We start from the raw sequence: 18,552 nt of genomic DNA, 5'->3' as shown, positions 1-18,552 counted from the left end.
TTATACTCCCTTGTAAACTCGTTACTTGGAGGGATTTATACTCCCTTGTAAACTCGTTACTTGGAGGGATTTATACTCCCTTATAAACTTGTTATTTGAGGGGATTTATACTCCCTTGTAAACTATTGTAGCAGTTGAATACCAGTTCAAAAATGATGAAATAAAAATTACACAATGGGGATTGACTATTTTAAACTACTTACTGATTATTACAAGCAGAAGAGAAAGCAGCCCACCATTTGTCATCAGGACTAATAGATGTTATATCTTGATTCATCCCTTTCTGAAACAAACAAATAATCTAGCCTAATGAAGACCGGACTGGCCGACATACACTATACACTACTGCATAATCTAGGTAAATTATATAATTACTAACCACTGCATACAATAGTTGAATTACTGATTACACTAGTGACCGGACTGGCCGACATACATCATACACTACTGCATAATCTAGTTGAATTATATAATTACTAACCACTGCATACAATAGTTGAATTACTGACTACACTAGTTGAATTATATAATTACTAACCACTGACTACACTAGTTGAATTATATAATTGTTTACCAATTGAATTATACAATTACTAACCACGGCATACACTAGTTGAATTACTGACTACATGATACACTAGTTGAATTACTGACTGATACACTAGTTGAATTATGTAATTACTTACTACTTGATACGCTAGTTGAATTATATGTATATAATTACTTGCTACTGTATACACTAGTTGAATTATATAATTACTGACTACTGAATACACTAGTTGAATTATTTAATTACTGACTACTGGATACACTAGTTGAATTATATAATTACTGACTACTTGATACACTAGTTGAATTACTTACTACTGGATACACTAGTTGAATCCCTTCACCTGCTTCTTTACACCATGAATTTATCTTCTTTTCAAACTCCTCCAGATTGACAGTTGGTGGAATTCGTATATCAAAACCTGGCAAAACAAACCAAATCCATGCTAAAGGTCATACCTCAACGAGAACCAGAAGAAATGGAAAAACCTTGTCTTTTGGCCAAGGAGTCCCTGTTGTTAAGTTCCATCCCTGTCAGACATGAATATTCCTTGGAATTTTTCTGTGTAATCTACCCTGGTCAGTGATAAATGACAATCTGATTAAAATACACATCAATATTTTGTTTCGTTTTTTTATACTTTCGATGGCCTACACTACATGAAGATCTGACCGCTTCGTTGTCTTCTTTGTACATGTTTGTAAGTCCTAGTGACTGGATGTGTCTCCAAGTTGATTGATTAAGGTGATAAAAACAGTACTGAATCTGTACTCGTGGTCCATACACTGCATGAAGAGCAAAATCTACAGTCTAGAGAGCCTTCAAAGTCTATTGTAACAGTTGACGGGTCACAACCATGCTCCTCTAACAAATGGAACAAAAACTCCTGATACACGACCCTGGATGACATACAACTGCATAAAAATACTGAGTGCAATTGCGTAGTTATCATCCATTCACCAAACATCGGAATCTGGAAGTTTCTGGACGTGGTGTTCCCTTTAAATGCTTTAAAAATTACTTTATTCACAATCAAAACATATTTTTCGAAAAAAAAATTTTTTTTTTTGTTTGTAAAATTGGCAGAAACGTTTTAGGCCAAAATATCCTTGGTCGAAATGTCCACTGGCCAAAACGTCCGTCCACCGAAATCCCAATATAAAAGTTAGCATGCAAAAAAATAACATAACACTATTGTCAGAGCAAAATTTTCATCATACCTTTCTTAATTATCCCAGTTGGCACAGAAACGTAAGATGTTAAAAAACAATTTTATTTAAAGTGGCATTATGGGAGATTAGATAAAGAGTAGACAGTTCTCGCTATAATAGTTAAAAAATAGATAACGTAAATAGAATATGCTGGAAAATTCCAGTCAAATTGATCTACTCTGAACCGAATTTTAGGCCTAACCTCAATCATCATTACTAAAGTCAGTACGACAAAAAAACAAAGTTTTTATTCCCCGGTTGTACGTGACAAGGAGTAGGCTCGCCTGTCCAACCTCGTGGGTTTTCTCCGGGTCCTCTGGTTACCTCTAACTGCCAAAGGCCCCTGCGCGCAAGCGAATTATTGAAATAAAATTGAACCATGTGTTAGTCCTGAAATGACCTAGTTTCTGTCGAGTGAACGTTAAACCCCATTTCTCTCAATTGATGATTGTACATGTAGATATCAAGCTTTATTGAAGACATTTTCTCATTTCAGAATTGATTAGAGCTTTGATAAGTGTTTTCCCCTGTGTAAATGATGCAGGAAAATCTAAACTCATACTTACTGGCTTTCAATTCTGCCGGAATAACATTCATTTGAACACCACCCTAAAAAAACACAAAATAAATGAAATAACTTTCTGTCCCGCTGATTGGAAAATCTCCAAAGTTTAGGGTGTTGATTGAGGATCGCCATGCAGGAGATTAGGATAAGGGATCATCTTGTTGGAGTTCTGATGGGGAATCTCGTTGTTGGGGGTGCTGATGATTGGGTATCTCCTTATTGGAGGTGCTAATTAGAGATTGTCTTGTTGGGAGTGCTGATAGGGGATCTCCTTGCTCTGGAGTGCTGATTGGGGTTTCTGCTTGATAGAGGTGATGATTGCAAATCTTCTGGTTGCAGGTGATGATTGGGGATTTCTGTGCTGGGAATGATGATTACAGATCTTCTTGCTGTAGATGATGGTTAGGGTTCTTCATGCTGGTGTGATGATTCAGGTTCTAAGTGCTGAAGTCATGATTATTAAAGACCCCCTTGCAGGAAGAAATGATTGGGAATCATCTATTTGAAGGTGCTGATTGCTGATCTCTGTGTGGGGAGTGATGGTGGGGGTTTTGCATGCTAGGGGTGATGATTGGGGTTCACTGTAATGGAGGTTATGATTAAAGACCGCCTTGCTGGAGGAAATGATTGGGAATCATCTTGTTAGAGGTGCTGGTTACTGATCTCTGTGAGGGGAGTCATGTTTAGGGATTTCCTTGCTGGAGTTAATGACTGGGAATCTCCATGCTAGTTATCTCCTTGGTTGAAGAGATGGAATGGACATCTCCCTGCTGGAGGTGATAATTGGGGATCCCCTTGCTGGAGGTGATAATTGGGGATCCCCGTACTGGTGGTGATAATTGGGTATCCCTGTACTTGAGGTGATAATTGGGGATCCCCATCCTGGAGGTGATAACTGGTGATCCCTGTGCTGGTGGTGATAATTGGGGATCTTTGAGAGGGAAGGATCGCAAACTTTCAATAACATCTCAAACTAACCTGAACCATAGTTAAATTAACAGATGTAACATCTCCAAGCGTCAGGTTGGGGTTGGATTCTAATCTGAAACATACAAATGAAACATTGCTTTGTGTTATTTTGACAAGAGTATTTATCATGGTTAAAATTCCAGCTCAATGACAGAGTTTATGATCCAAAGCATGTGCATTTGGCCACTCGACACCCCCCACTCCCACTAGACCCCCCCACACACACCAGAGTCTATGATCTAAAGCATGTGCATTGGGTCACTCGACCCCCACAACCCACTCCTGGCAGCCATAAAGTGTGAGCTCAGCATGAGAAGTCTTGAAGGAGCTGCGGTGACTCGATGAGTAAGATGTTGGCTCGTTAACCTGGAGGTCCCATGTTCGATCACGGTGTTGGTCAGCTCTTTATCTAAATCTCACATAATGCACCTGATAATGCATAAATCTTCATCAAAAATTGGGGATCACGTGGCTAAGTGGGTATGACGCTGGCTCGCTAGCCTGGAGGTCGGGTGTTCGATCCCTGCATTGGCCGAGAAAGTTCATCCAGATTTTCCGGCGTGGTTCCCCCTTGTCAGTGATGCAGGACGGAGGGCCTGACAAGAACAGCTGTCTAGTCCTTCGGATGGGACGGAAAACCGAGGTCCCGTGTACACAGTGGCGTGCACATAAAAGATCCCTTGACAGTTGGAATTTGATATAAGAGTAGGCCATAGTGCCACTGTCCAGGCAAATTTCCCTCATAGCACACTGTATGGCGTATGCCTGTCTTCATTAGCCCAGTTCGGAGCAGAACAGTAGGACGTTAAACCCCATTTCATTTCATTTCATTAAAAATCTTGGGGAATCGGATCAACAACAAATCTTCATCAAAAATCTTGAGGAATCTGATCAACAACAAATCCTCATCAATAATCTTGATGAATCTGAGTCTGTACTTACCTTTGTTCTTGTTCTCGTCTAAACGACAAAAAACTGTTGATAACTTTATTCTGAAATACGATACAAAATAAGATACGGTTTGCATTTAGGCTCCAATCTGTTGTAATTGTTCTCATGTAATATTACAATATTTTAATTATTCTCATGTAGAATTACAAAATTGTAATTATTCTCATGTAGAATTACAATATTGTAATTATTCTCATGTAGAATTACAATTATGTATTTATTTCCCTGTAGAATTACAAAAGTGCATTTGTTCCAATCTACAATTATAATAGTGTACTTGTTCCAATGTGGCATAATATTGTAATTGTCCCCTGTGGTATTACAATTATGGAATTGTTCATATGTATAATCACTATGTTGACCCACAGTACTAATATATTGTAATTGTTCCTCTGCAGAATTATTGTACTGCAGTTGTACTAATATATGTTGTAATTGTTCCCATGTAGAATTAAAATAGTGTAATTGTACCCCAGTAATACCAATATAGTGTAATTGTTCCCATGTAAAATTACAATAGTGTAATCGTACCCCAGTAGTACTAATACAGTGTAATTGTTCCTATGTAAAATTACAATAGTGCAATTGTACCCCAGTAGTACTAATATGGTGTAATTGTTCCCATGTTGAATTACAATAGTGTAATTGCCAAAATTCCACTTTTCACATTTTACGTAAATATCTTGTTCTACGTTATACTAAATATATTTACAAACTTTTCAGCAGCTGTATTCTTGAGGATAGCTGATCCATGACCAGGAGCACCTGGACAAACAACTGTACACCCTTTATAAATATATTACAAGATCTCGAAATATTATATAGTAACAAATCCTGGTTTATAAATATATTACAAGATATTACAATATCTCGATATATTATACAGTAACAAATCTCGGTTTATAAATATATTACAATATCTTGATATATTATACAGTAACAAATCCTGGTTTATAAATATATTACAATATCTCGATATATTATACAGTAACAAATCCCGGTTTATAAATATATTATAAGATAAGATAAGATGAGATTTTATTGTATCATTTCATCCAGCAAGGACAGCATACACAGTTTAAATAAAAGGTGATCATACAATTATAAAATAACATCTGGGCTGATCATTTATGGATGTACAATGTGATATAATAAGTCTATAAGCATCAAAAGATGGTCAATATAATGAAAATCAGTATAGAGCTAAAACGAAAAGTATCTAGACTAGCCTGGAAAGTAAACAAACTATTTCTACCCTAAGTATTAGTATAATAAACATATTATATTGAACAGGGTTGTTGGTCAACAGGTAACTCTGATGCTCTTTCTTGGAGACACTTATATATATATATATATATGAAGCAACCTGACTAGCAATTTCGTTTGGGGGATTTAAAACATTAATCATATTGCACGAGATGTGTGTATTGCTTTTGAAAATTGGCATAAATTTTGAATTTCTAAGAGAGTTATATTTATTACAGACAAATATGAAATGGTGGGGGCGGGATGAGGTATATGGGGGATAATGCTGTAGATCATTTAATCTATTATGTATGCATGTCATGGGTTCGATCACAGGTAGCCTGGAGGTCGCATGTTCAATCCCTGCATTGCCCAAGAAAGTTCATCGGGATTTTCCGACGTGGTGCAATATGGATGGCCTGACAAGGACAGCTGTCTAATCATTCTGATAAGACAAAAATCCGAGGTCCTGTGTATACATTGGTGTGCATGTAAAAGATCCCTTGGCAGTTGGAATTCAATATAAGAATACGCCGTTGCCTATTGTGTTACTTCCATAAACTTGTCTGATGAGCCTCTTTTAAATATGTCTGATATTTTTTATTCCTTAAAGATGGCTTCCCAGAAAAGTATTTATTGGGTGATTATTTCCAATAAAAGAATGGCAATTTTGGTATATATGGAAAGTAGAGATATCCAATCTTACTAGAAAAATACTGGATTCCCTGAAAAACACTCATGGAGCGTACACAGGACAAAAATGTAAGGGTTCCCCTAATCAACAGCCCGACGATTAGGAATTTTGCACGCGTGATGTCAAAGGTCACACGCTAACATTGACCGCTTGATGTACAAGTTGATAAACTTTATGAAGAATTAGACGTACAACACTTTCTGAGATAAAAATGACGGAAAAAGACGCGGGTAGTGGATAATCCGAGAATTTAATTAGGATTCGATATTTGTAAAAAATAGTAAGTGATTAAAGACAACATCGTCTTATGTATACAATGAATTCTCCTCTGACTTTCAAGAGAGGTAAAACACGTGACGTAAACATGACCTGGTTTGATTGAATTTTTATAGCAAGGCATTCCTTCGCAATTACAATGTTTGAGAAGGATTTGAGGCAAAATTATGACAAATTAATTAGTTTGAATATGTTTTTAGTCCATATATACCATTAAATCACCCAGTTTGTGAGTGGGAATGTACCTTTAATTAAATATTAAATAATGAATTTGAGTATAGCACCCTAGCGGAAGTAAATGACAAAATGCTTGATCAAATTATATAATACAGTGTATGTACTCACACCAACAATTCCTTTCACCATAAAACACTCTAAATGCCTCTTCTGGATTAGCAATGCCTAGAATTATAAAAACAATTAAGGACAATTAAAGCTACATTATGTAAGATTCAGATAAAGAATTAGCCATTCTTGCTATAATAGTTCAAAAATAGAAAATGTAAAACGAATAATTTGAAAATTTCATTCAAATTACTATATTGCAAGTGAAGATATTAGCCTTTGAAGGTTTGTACAGACGTGTGCATTAATTGCAACCAACGTACTGGTTGTTAACTTGTTCGAAGCTAAGTCTCGCTCCAATGGCATCGTGACTTGATTATGGTCTGGATAAGTTAATTAATGTCTAATTAATAGTTTATATAACATTTAAGGCCTAAAGAAAGACCTGCAATAGGCAGATTTAGCTCTTGCATAATGCATGTTTAACAGAAATATCCTTTAAAAAGGGCTGCATATATTGCCTGTTTAATTTTATAAAAGTGAAACATTCTTAATGTCTGTTTAATTTGGTTATTTAAGTGAAACATTCTTCTTGAAACATTCTTCTTGCTTAACGCATTCAAGAGTCATAACTCTACTGAACATTTCAAGTTGAATTCGAATTGTCCGGTAGACGCATTTAGGAGAATTCTGCCGGGACGCATTCTATGTATCAAGATTCTTTCAGTGCAGTGGGGGGTGGAGTCAAGTGATTAGGTTTCGATTCCCCGGTTGTACGTGACAAGGAGTAGGGTCGCCTGTCCTCCGGTTTCCTCCCACAGCTAAAGACCCCTACTCGAAAGCAAATTATTGAAATAAAATTGAACCATATGCTGGTTCCGGAAAGACCTAGTTTGTGTTGAGTAGACATTAAGCCCCATTTTTATCTCTCTCTCTCTCTCCCCCACACTTTTACGTACATGCCAATGTGTACACAAGTGAAACTTCTTTATCCGTCCCATCGTCACAAATAGGAACACTTGTCAGCCCTACAGATACCACCCCGGACAAGTGAAAGCCAGACTTTGGACCAAAACATCAATGAAATGAAATGAAATGAAATGAAATGGAGTTTAACGTCCTACTGTTCTGCTCCTAACCTGGGCTAATGAAGACGGGCATACGCCATTCAGTGTGCTATGAGGGAAATTTTGCCCGGACAGCGGCACTACGGCCTACTCTTATATCGAATTCCAACTGCCAAGGGATCTTTTACGTGCACGCCAATGTGTACACGGTTTTTTGTCCCATCCGAACGACTAGACAGCTTTCCTTGTCAGCCCCTCCGTCCTGCATCACTGACAAGGGAGAACCACGCCGGAAAATCTGGATGAACTTTCTCGGCCAATGCAGGGATCGAACACCCGACCTCCAGGCTAGCGAGCTAGCGTCTTACCCACTTAGCCACGTGATCCCCAAAACATCAATGAGAAGAAGAATAATATAGATGTTATGTATACCTTCATCCAAAGCAAATCCTATATTAAGTTGTTTAAATTCATCAGTTTTATAAAATGTTCCCATTCCCGCGATTCCTCCTATTTCCTCATCTGGTAAAATTATATATAACAAAACATGAGAAAAATACAAAAACAAATCTATTCTTGTCGACATATTCTCTATATTCTATGAATTGAAATAGGTAGAGGGTTTCCCTTTCTATTCTATTAATGGATACAGGTAGGGGTTTCCCTTTCGCGTATTCTATTAATGGATACAGGTAGGGGGTTTCTCTTTTCTTTTATTCTATTAATGGATACAGGTATGGGGTTTCCCTTACCTGTATTCTATTTATGGATACAGGTAGGGATTTTTCTTTCCTGTATTAGTATGAATTGTACTATATAGCTTGAATTGATACAGAAAGAGGAATTAACTGTTCTATAATAACATAAATGGATACATGTATGGGAATTCCCTGTATTGCACAGTGTGAATTAATACTGGTAGGGAAATCCCATGTATTGTATCAATATTAATTAATACTGGTAGGGAATTTCCCTGTATTACATCAGTATTAATTGATTCCCTGTAATTGCACATTATGAATTGATACTGGTAGGGAAATTCCCTGTATTACATTAGTATTAATTGATTCCCTGTATTGCACATTATGAATTAATACTCTTAGTGGATTTCCCTGTATTACATCAGTATAAATTAATACTGGTAGAGGATTTTCTTGTATTTTCCATTAGTATGCATGATAGGGTAGGGGATTCCCTTGTATTGTATCAGTATGAATTAATACTAGGGGATTCCCCTGTATTGCATCAGTATGAATCTAAACTATAATAATGGTTGGGGATTTCCCTGTATTGTATCAGCAGTCTAAACTAACTCTAGCCCTGACAAATAAAATGATACCTGGTCCAAATATGATGTGAATCGTTCTTTGAAATTTTCTGCCTTCTTTCTTTAATCTTCTGATTGCTTCAATATATCTAAAATACAAAACATATCTTCCACATATTTTTTTAAATACCTTCTATTGTTCGATCATTTAGACTCGGGACTAACATATGGTTTAATTTTTTTTTCCAATAATTTCCAATAATTCGTTGGGGTCTTTAGATGTAGGAGGAATCCATAGGTTGGACAGACGACCCCCCTCTATTTACACGTAAACAACTTAACAAAGAGGTACATATTACTGTGCCCTCTTCTCAGTACATTACAAAGTTAAACAGGTGACGAAATTGAGGGGATGAAATAACCCCTGATTTGTACTTACTGTATGCCGACACATTTCATATCCTAAAAAAGAAAAGACAAAAGTAAAAAATTCTTCATAAAGAAAAGGAATAATGATAATAATAATTTTTGTATTTGTATAGTCAAAAGTTTCAAACTAAACACCGCTCTGTGGGTATAATGTCTCTACAGCATAATACTTTAGTGATGATAATTCAGCCCAGGCAGCATAGTGTGGCACAGTCTGTCCAATATGGAAAGCGAAGACTAAACCTTACCACATTCGACGTGTAATCTCTAGTTAAAAAGTAACAGGATTCATGATGATGATGATAATAATAATTCTCAAAAATTATGATGATAATAATGATGATGATAATAATAATTCCCCAAAAATACGGGGAGTTGGATACCCGAAAGGTCAACACATGCGCGCTGTATCATAAGATCTTTCATTGAGTCAACTGGTGGGGTTTCCATTCCTTGGTTGTACGTGACAAGAAGTAGGGTCACCTGTCCAACCTTGTGGGTTTTCTCCGGGTTTTCCATTTTCCTTCCACTGCTAAATACCCCTATGTTAGTCCCGACATGACCTAGTTTGCATCAGGTGGAATTTAAACCCCATTCCCCCCTCTCTCCCTAAATCACCATTATATCATTATATTACAAGATTTATAACTGCTCTTCACCAAATTCTCCGTAATGATTCCCCGGTCATCAGTAGTGCAGGACAGAGAGCCGTGTACGAGACAACAAACAGTCGATCAGATGGGATGAAAAACCAAGATCCTGTGTAAACACTGTTGGCACCTAAAAGAACCCTTTTCAGCTGGAATTCGACATGAGAGTTATGCTGTATTGCTGCTGCCCGGGCAAAATTTCCCTCATAGCACACTGTATGGCATATATCCGCCTTCATTACCCCAGTCGGAGCAAAACCGCACCCCATTCAATTTATCAGCAAACATTAGTATTTCAAACAATGGACATTGTAGTCTTGACTCCAGCATCCTTTACCACACGACTGCCACAGTCCCTTTAAATTCTTGTCAGTTTAACTAAAAGGAAATTAATGTATTTGTCAATTTATCTATAACATATTTAAGTGCGAACATCCAGATGAAAAAAATTTAAAACGGCTACCTGCGATCCTCTAGCATAAATATTACCATCTATCTTCTCCGCACTGAATGGATCAACTCTCCAATGTTCCTACAATATATACAAAAACATGACATACATGACATATGTGACCTACATGACATATGTGACAAACATGACATACATTCAAGCTAGGGGTGGTTGGAATAGATCAACTCTCCAATATTCCTCCAATAAAATTAAGAACATAATATATACATGCATGTTCCATCTAGGGGAGGTTGAGATGATCTAGAGAATTAAGCTTCAAGTTCTAGTTGGCCAGTCTGAATTGTTGCAACGGTTTCGATCCCTGCTGAGAGCGTATGTGACTTGGAAGGAAATGAAATACGGTCTAACTAACGTCCTACCTTTCACCACCAACTCGGCTAATGAAGACAAGGAAAGACCTGGCGACAATGTCCGACAATGGAGAAACCACGAGGTAAACACGTACATTAAAATGATAATCACTCTTATTGGATTGATGAATAGTCCGACAGAGGTATAGTTCCCCACCATAAATAGCTTGACATTTATACCCCAATATTTATATTTATACCAATCTAAGCTATCAACATTTAACCATCCATAAATAATACACTGTAAGATGGTTCCGAGTGTCGTCCATAACATCCAGACACTTTTGAGCAAAAAATAGGTTACGTGCCCTTGTTTTGAAATTAGTCTCGCTTAACCAGTCTAATGACCAATCTCTTACTGATTGACAGGCCGGGATAATCAAGACTACTTTTTTACAAAACATAACTGAAAGCTGGAACAAGAAATTGAATTTAGAAACACGCACAGAGGGCAACCCAACAAATTTTTTAAGAACCTTATAAAAGTTAAATAAAACTACTACTAGTATTATGATCCTGTCTAACACGACTTTGTTTAACATTTTTGCAAACCTGTTACATTGAGACTAACATATAGTCTTTTGGAGATTAACATGTGGTCATTATGAGACTAACATGTGGTTATTTTGAGACTAACATATGGTCATCTGAGACTAACATATGGTCATCTGAGACTAACATATGGTCATCTGAGACTAACATATGGTCATCTGAGACTAACATGTGGTCATCTGAGACTAACATGTGGTTATTTTGAGACTAACATGTGGTTATTTTGAAACTAACATGTGGTCATTTTGAGATTAACATGTGGTTATTTTGAGACTAATATGTGGTTATTTTGAGACTAACATGTGGTTATTTTGAGACTAACATGTGGTTATTTTGAGACTAGCATGTGGTTATTTTGAGACTAACATGTGGTTATTTTGAAACTACCATGATAACTGTATCTGTATAAAGTAGTGAACTTACTCGAAAGACAGGAACAACATCAATATGAGAATATAATAGTATAGATGACAAGTTTGGTTGTTGTCCAGTCCAGGTAATAATACACATATCTTTACCACTCACCACCTGTAATATACTCACTTGAAACAAACATCATGTAAGAACTAATTAATGCCTATTGCAGGTATCTTATATCAATTATTATTTGGACATTTATTCACACGATAAGCCTATCATTAACTAACATAATTTGATCTTATCTGTGGATGAAATGATGGACACTGCTTCGTTGTATTTATGCACGAGTCTCCACCCCAATGTTTCATAGCCAGCGTACAACAAATCAAATTTTCTTTCTGAGTTACTATAATTGAACTACAGAGTTCATCTTCTTTTCTGCTCTAACCTACCTAAACAAATCCTACCCCAGCCATGCCCACCTTAATATAACCTATATCAGTCAAACCCACCTTAACATAATCGACCCCAGTCATCCCCAGTTTAACATAACCTACACCATTCAAACCAACCTAAACATAACCTACACCAGTCAAACCCACCTAAACATAACCTACCCCAGTCAAGCCCACCTTAATATAACCTAAGCCAGTCAAACCCACCTGAATATAACCTACCCTAGTCAAACACCCCTTAACATAACCTACCCCAGTCAAACCCACCTTAACATAACCTACCCCAGTCAAAACCACCTTAACATAACCTGCCCCAGTCAAGCCCACCTTAATATAACCTACCCCAGTCAAACACCCCTTAATATAACCTACCCCAGTCAAACACCCCTTAATATAACCTACCCCAGTCAAACCCACCTTAACATAACCTACCCCAGTCAAACCCACCTTAACATAACCTACCATAGTCAAACCCACCTTAACATAACCTACCATAGTCAAACCCACCTTAACATAACCTACCTAAACATTTCCCAACTCAGCCTATCCAGTGCCTACCTCAGCCTATCCCAACTCAGTCTATCCCCACCCCACCTTTATGCTACCTCAGCTATATCCAACTTCAGTTTAACCCTACCTCAGCCTATGCTAAACCCAGCTTAACCCAATAGTTTAACCCTACCTTTTCCTACGTGAACCTACCTGAACAGTCTTGTATGGAAGCTCAAGTTCAGCTGCCAAACTTTTAAAATACAAAGAGGCTTCAGCTGAAAAATTAGATAACAGAAGTTATGAAGGTAAAAAATTATTCAACTTCAGGGCTGGGGCCATTACATTGCCATTACCATTACTTTTTAAATGTAATCATTACAATTTCATTCATTAGCCCATATTTTTATAAAACCATACAAAATAATATTCTGGTTCCCATGGTATTTGGGTGGGTGGATGGCCGAATGGTTAGCACGTACGCGCTGTATCATAAGGTATGACATTGAGTCAACTGCCGTGGTTTCAATTCCCCGGTTGTACGTGACAAGGAGTAGGGTCGCCTGTCCAGCCTTGTAGGCTTTCTCTGGGTCCTCTGGTTTCCTCCCACTGCTAAAGACCCCTACGCACAAGCGAATTATTGAAATAACATTGAACCATGTGTTAGTCCCGAAATGACCAAGTTTGTGTCGAGTGGACATTATGGTATTTTGTCAAAGAATCACTACCAGTACTCTAAATAACTTCTCATAAATCTCAAAGTGTAGGCTGAGCCTTGATTTTTTTTTGTCCCATCCAAACAATTAGACATTTTCCTCTGCCAGACACTCGGTATCAAATGGAGAGAGAGAAATGGAGTTTAATGTCTCCCTCTCTCTCTCTCTCTCTCTCATGCTTGTCCCAAAATGACCTAGTTTGTGTCCAGTGGAGTATCTCTCTCTCTCTTTCTCTATCTCTCTCTCTGTAAGTTAATACAATCAGTGTAAGTGCATGAGCTAGCATAATTTCAATTGTCTCCTATCTGTACCCATATCATGTGTTGGCCTTCAATAATTACCTGCATATTATAAGTAGGCTCTATTAAAGATACATTTATTAACATAAACAGCTAACCATTCTTGCTATAACAGTTTGAAAATAGATAATGTAAAATGAATATATTGAAAATTTCATTCAAATTACCCTATTCAGAGCCAAAATATTAGCCTTTGAAGGTTTGACAAGACGTGTGCACAAATTGCAACCACCGTACTGGTTGGTCAAAGCTAAGTCTCACTCCTCCATTTTTCAATTAAATCAAAATATGCCTGAACCGTTCTAATCTACTTAATATTGGAGATATCCGATGCCATCAAGCGTTGATTATGGTCTAGATAAGTTAATTAATGTCTAATTAATAATTTTGATTACATTTCAGGCCTCAAGTAAGACCTGCAGTAGGCAGATTTAGCACTTGCATAATGTATGTTTAAAGCAGTGGTTTCCCCTTGTCCGTGGTGCAGGATGGAGGGTCTGACAAGGATAGCTGTCTAGTTGTTCATGCACATGCACTTTAAAGATCCCTTGGCAGTTGGAATTCAATATATATAAGAGTAGGCCGTAATGCCGCTGTTCCACCGTTTCGGCAAAATTTCCCTCAAAGCCCACTGTATGGCATATGCCCGTCTTCATTAGCCCAGTCAGAGCAGAACAGTAGGATGTTAAACCCTATTTTATTTCATTTTCTATTAAAGCAACATTTAAACCGCTTCATTATGTAAGAGCTAAACCTGTCTATTTCAGGTCTTTCTTCTGACTTCAAATCTTATGCAAGACATTTATTCACATGACACAGACAAGCTTATTATCAACTCTTTAGATCATCAGATGGCTGAGATATTAAATGGATTGGAACCCTGTGCCATTTAATAATATAATGTTAAAAACAATGGTAACTGACAATCACAACTATTGATGCTTTATTTCTTGTAAATACTTAAAACAGTCATAACTTCGCTCCGAATTTAGCAGAGAAATGGGGTTTAACGTCCACTTGACATAAACTAGGTCATTCTGAGACTTAACATATGGTTTAATTTTATTTCAATAATTCGCTTGCGCGTAGGAGTCTTTAGCAGTGGGAGTTAACCAGAGGACCCGGAGAAAACTCACGAAGTTGGACAGGCGACCCAATTAACTCCTTGTCAAGTACAACCAGGGATTAGAAACCACACCAGTTGACTCATAACAGGCCTTATGATTGAGTGCGCACGTGCTAACCATTCAACCATCCATTCACACACACCCCCCTCCCCTCCCAAATATCATTCTGGATTGGAATCGAGACTATGTTTTAGTTATGTTGATCGAGGCTAGGCCCAAAATTGAATCGCTAAATTCACGGTTCAGAGCGGATCAATTTGACTGAAATTTTCAGCAAAATCCCTTTACATTATCTAGTTTTTAACTGTTATATTGTAGAGAGAACTGTCGATCAGCTCTTTTCTAATCTTCCATACTGTATGTTTAATTATCAATTTAACATAGTTACATACGAGTCCATGGTAAATTTAATAACAAATGAAATGAAATGAAATGAAATGGAGTTTAACGTCCTACTGTTCTGCTCCTAACCTGGGCTAATAAAGACGGGCATAGGCCATACAGTGTGCTATGAGGGAAATTTTGCCCGGGCAGCGGCACTACGGCCTACTCTTATATCGAATTCCAACTGCCAAGGGATCTTTTACGTGCACGCCAATGTGTTCACGGGACCTCGGTTTTTCGTCCCATCCGAACGACTAGACAGCTTTCCTTGTCAGCCCCTCCATCCTGCATCACTGACAAGGGAGAACCACGCCGGAAAAAAATTTAATAACAAACCTAGTGAGATCTATTATAGCCGTCACTGCGTTGGAGGAGAATAAAAAGTAAAAGTGCAGACGCCTATATAGAGGATATTTGTCGTTTTGTCGTGAATAACATATTTTATTTCATCGAGAAGCAAGAAAACTTATATTTTCACGAATCCGTGGCATGAGTGAAAATATAAACGTTTTCTTGCTTAGAGATGAAATAATAAAATATGTTATTCACGACAAAACGACAAATGTTCTATTTATTTTATGATTTTACAATCATTTTAGGTAAAAACAACATAGACGACTGCTAGCCAGTGGAATAACACTTTTATTTCACTGATAAAACGTGGTATTCCACTACTGATCATAAAATAAACGGCCCTATTTTAAAAAAAAGGTGTAAAAGAATTACCATAGTTTGGGTTTGGTTGTACAGTATTAATTCGTAAATATTTTCTAAAATTGGTGACTGCGGGGTCTTCTTGTAATCCAGCCATCTTTAGCTTGAGATGTCACACTTAATTTACACAGATAAAAGTTGTTTTATAATCTTAATGTTCAACAGATTATCTGTGACAAAAGACAGACGATTTAAGGTGAAGAGATAACTCTCAACACTAACATTTTATTTCAGATCACCCAGACTCCAAAGTAACATTGGGGAGGATTGGGCTAAATCTATTTGTGGCCAGCGCAATTTTTGTCAAGGTCGTTGAGATGTAAAAATAAGGTTAGGGCACGTGATTGTTGGCGAGATTGTAGGTTAGGAGCATTGGGCCTAGGTCCAGGGTTATGGTTGGGTTTAGCGCTAGCACTAGTTTTTCGGAAGGGACAAAAAATCGAAGTTTTCCCTTAACTTTGAAACGTCGCTGCCCCCGGGAAAAAAATGTTCCTTTCTGTAGGCCTATGCCCCTCTTCATTGACCCGGTTAATGCACAGTAGGAAATTAAACCCCATTTCATTTAAAAGCCTGTTACATTACATTTATATGTTATGTCCACATTGTCCCATTGCGATTAGTTTAGACTATTTACTCAAAGCAGCCGATCTCAATTCGGCAGTCAGTTGCAACTTGTCAGATGTAGTCAGCTAAATTAAACAGGTGTTTCTTTAGGCCTAAAATATGGCCATTTATATAAATTATTAATAAGATATTTATTAACACGACAAGACCATAATCAACTCTCGATGCCATCGGATGGTGCAGATTTTTAATAATTTAATGATTTAATTTAAAACTGGAGAAGCGAGGCGCACATCTTGTCAAAATTACAACCATTGCTTGTTATCGCAGCAAATTCATTTAAATCTCGGTCACCCGATGGTCTAGAGAGTTGATAACAGACTTGTCAGGCGAATAAACGTTAAATAATAATTTAGATAACATTTGAAGCCAAAAGAAAGACCCGCAATAAGCAGATTTAGCTCTTACATAAAGCAGAGATCCTGTGGTCGACCCCAATGTTACGCGAGGAAGTTCTTCTGGAGTTTTATCACAGTCTCGATTTGTGGAGAAAGGGAAGGTCTGACAAGCAGCAGCGTTTAATCCGTCGGATTGGACAAAAACCCGAGGTCCTGAGTTCTTTTTGGAGTGCATGTTAAATAACCTTTGACAGTTGAGATTCAAAATAAAAGGAACGTAGACTGTACTAATTTTTTAGTGTGCACAGTCCATTTATCGCAAAGAAAACCGACGTGACTAATAATTGCAAGGAACTTATACTGTAGTGTGCACATACCCTTTATCGCAAGGAACTTATACTGCAGTGTGCACAGTCCATTAATTGCAAGGAACGCCGACGTGATTAATATTTTAGTGTGCGAGACCATTAATTGCAAGGAACTTATACTGTAGTGTGCACAGTTCATTAATCGCAAAAAACTTATACTGCAGTGTGCACATACTTTTTATCGCAAGGAACTTTTACTGCAGTGTGCACATACCTTTTATCATTTTCCGGCGTGGTTTCCCCTTGTCAGTGATGCAGGACAGAGGGCTTGACAAGGACAGCTGTCTAGTCGTTCGGATGGGACGAAAAACCGAGGTCCCGCATACACATTGGCGTGCACGTAAAATATCCCATGGCAGTTGGAATTCGATATAAGAGTAGGCCATAGTGCCGCTGCCCAGGCAAAATTTCCCTAATAGCACACTGTATGGCGTATGCCCGTCTTCATTAGCCCAGTTTAGGAGCAGAACAGTAGGACGTTAAACCCTATTTCATTTCATTTTATACCTTTTATCGCAAGGAATAACGATTGCACTAACTAATACATGCTCCTCGCAGTGTTTCGTTTGATTAGACCTAATCCCACTAGAGGGATTTCTCCGGCCATTGCTTCAGGAATATGCATCTAATATTGTCCCGGCTTGTCTTCCCAAGAGAAACGTACAATAATGAGATTTAATAAATCTGTTCTGCTTCAAGATAATTTCATCTTTAGATATCTGAAAAAAATTCCCTGTCTAATGGCGGTGAGGTTTTTTTATATTATTTTTGCTTTCTGTTTGTCAATTCCATTTTTCAATTTACAAATCGACAAACTAAGTGTACACAATATATACGTGGTTTTGTTATATTCGCATGGCAATATATATTTGTTAAGGCCAGCTCAATTTTCTTCAAGGTTGCTGAAAAAGGTTAGGCACGTGATTGATGGCGAGATTGTAGGGTAAGCATTGGGGTAAGTATTAGGGCTAGGTCCAGGGTAAGGGTTACGGTTGGGATTAGAGCTAGCTCTGTTTACATCTCGTGACCTTTGACCTAACTTGAAATTGGCCTTATCGATTAGATCTTACCATATTCGCATGACCAGTAATTTAAGATACATTAGTTAAGAGTTTTATAAAGAGTTGGCCATTCTTGCAATAATG

General features: G+C 37.5%; 1 protein-coding gene across 4 annotated transcripts in view; it reads right to left on the bottom strand.

The window, feature by feature from the left end:
• LOC126827264 (aminoacylase-1) overlaps positions 1-16,287 on the bottom strand; it is a 23,075-nt gene extending 6,788 nt beyond the window's left edge. For 3 of the 4 annotated variants that reach the window (XM_050556535.2, XM_050556534.2, XM_050556536.2), the window contains exons 1-14: positions 16,090-16,287; positions 13,051-13,115; positions 11,957-12,061; positions 10,623-10,691; positions 9,520-9,542; positions 9,153-9,229; positions 8,246-8,335; positions 6,807-6,863; positions 4,959-5,032; positions 4,238-4,287; positions 3,305-3,368; positions 2,328-2,370; positions 865-971; positions 204-283 (exon numbers count right to left, since the gene is read on the bottom strand). In XM_050556535.2, coding sequence (XP_050412492.2) covers positions 204-283; positions 865-971; positions 2,328-2,370; positions 3,305-3,368; positions 4,238-4,287; positions 4,959-5,032; positions 6,807-6,863; positions 8,246-8,335; positions 9,153-9,229; positions 9,520-9,542; positions 10,623-10,691; positions 11,957-12,061; positions 13,051-13,115; positions 16,090-16,174 — 989 coding nt within the window. In that variant the 5' untranslated portion in view covers positions 16,175-16,287. Of the gene's footprint in view, positions 1-203; positions 284-864; positions 972-2,327; positions 2,371-3,304; positions 3,369-4,237; positions 4,288-4,958; positions 5,033-6,806; positions 6,864-8,245; positions 8,336-9,152; positions 9,230-9,519; positions 9,543-10,622; positions 10,692-11,956; positions 12,062-13,050; positions 13,116-16,089 lie in introns of those variants that run through there. The other variant, XM_050556537.2, reaches the window with a different exon arrangement.
• Positions 16,288-18,552: the final 2,265 nt, after the last annotated feature.

The sequence above is a fragment of the Patella vulgata genome, chromosome 7 (genome assembly GCF_932274485.2).
Source record: "Patella vulgata chromosome 7, xgPatVulg1.2, whole genome shotgun sequence".
NCBI classification, from domain to species: domain Eukaryota; kingdom Metazoa; phylum Mollusca; class Gastropoda; family Patellidae; genus Patella; species Patella vulgata.
This window is presented reverse-complemented; position numbering and strand designations above follow the sequence as displayed.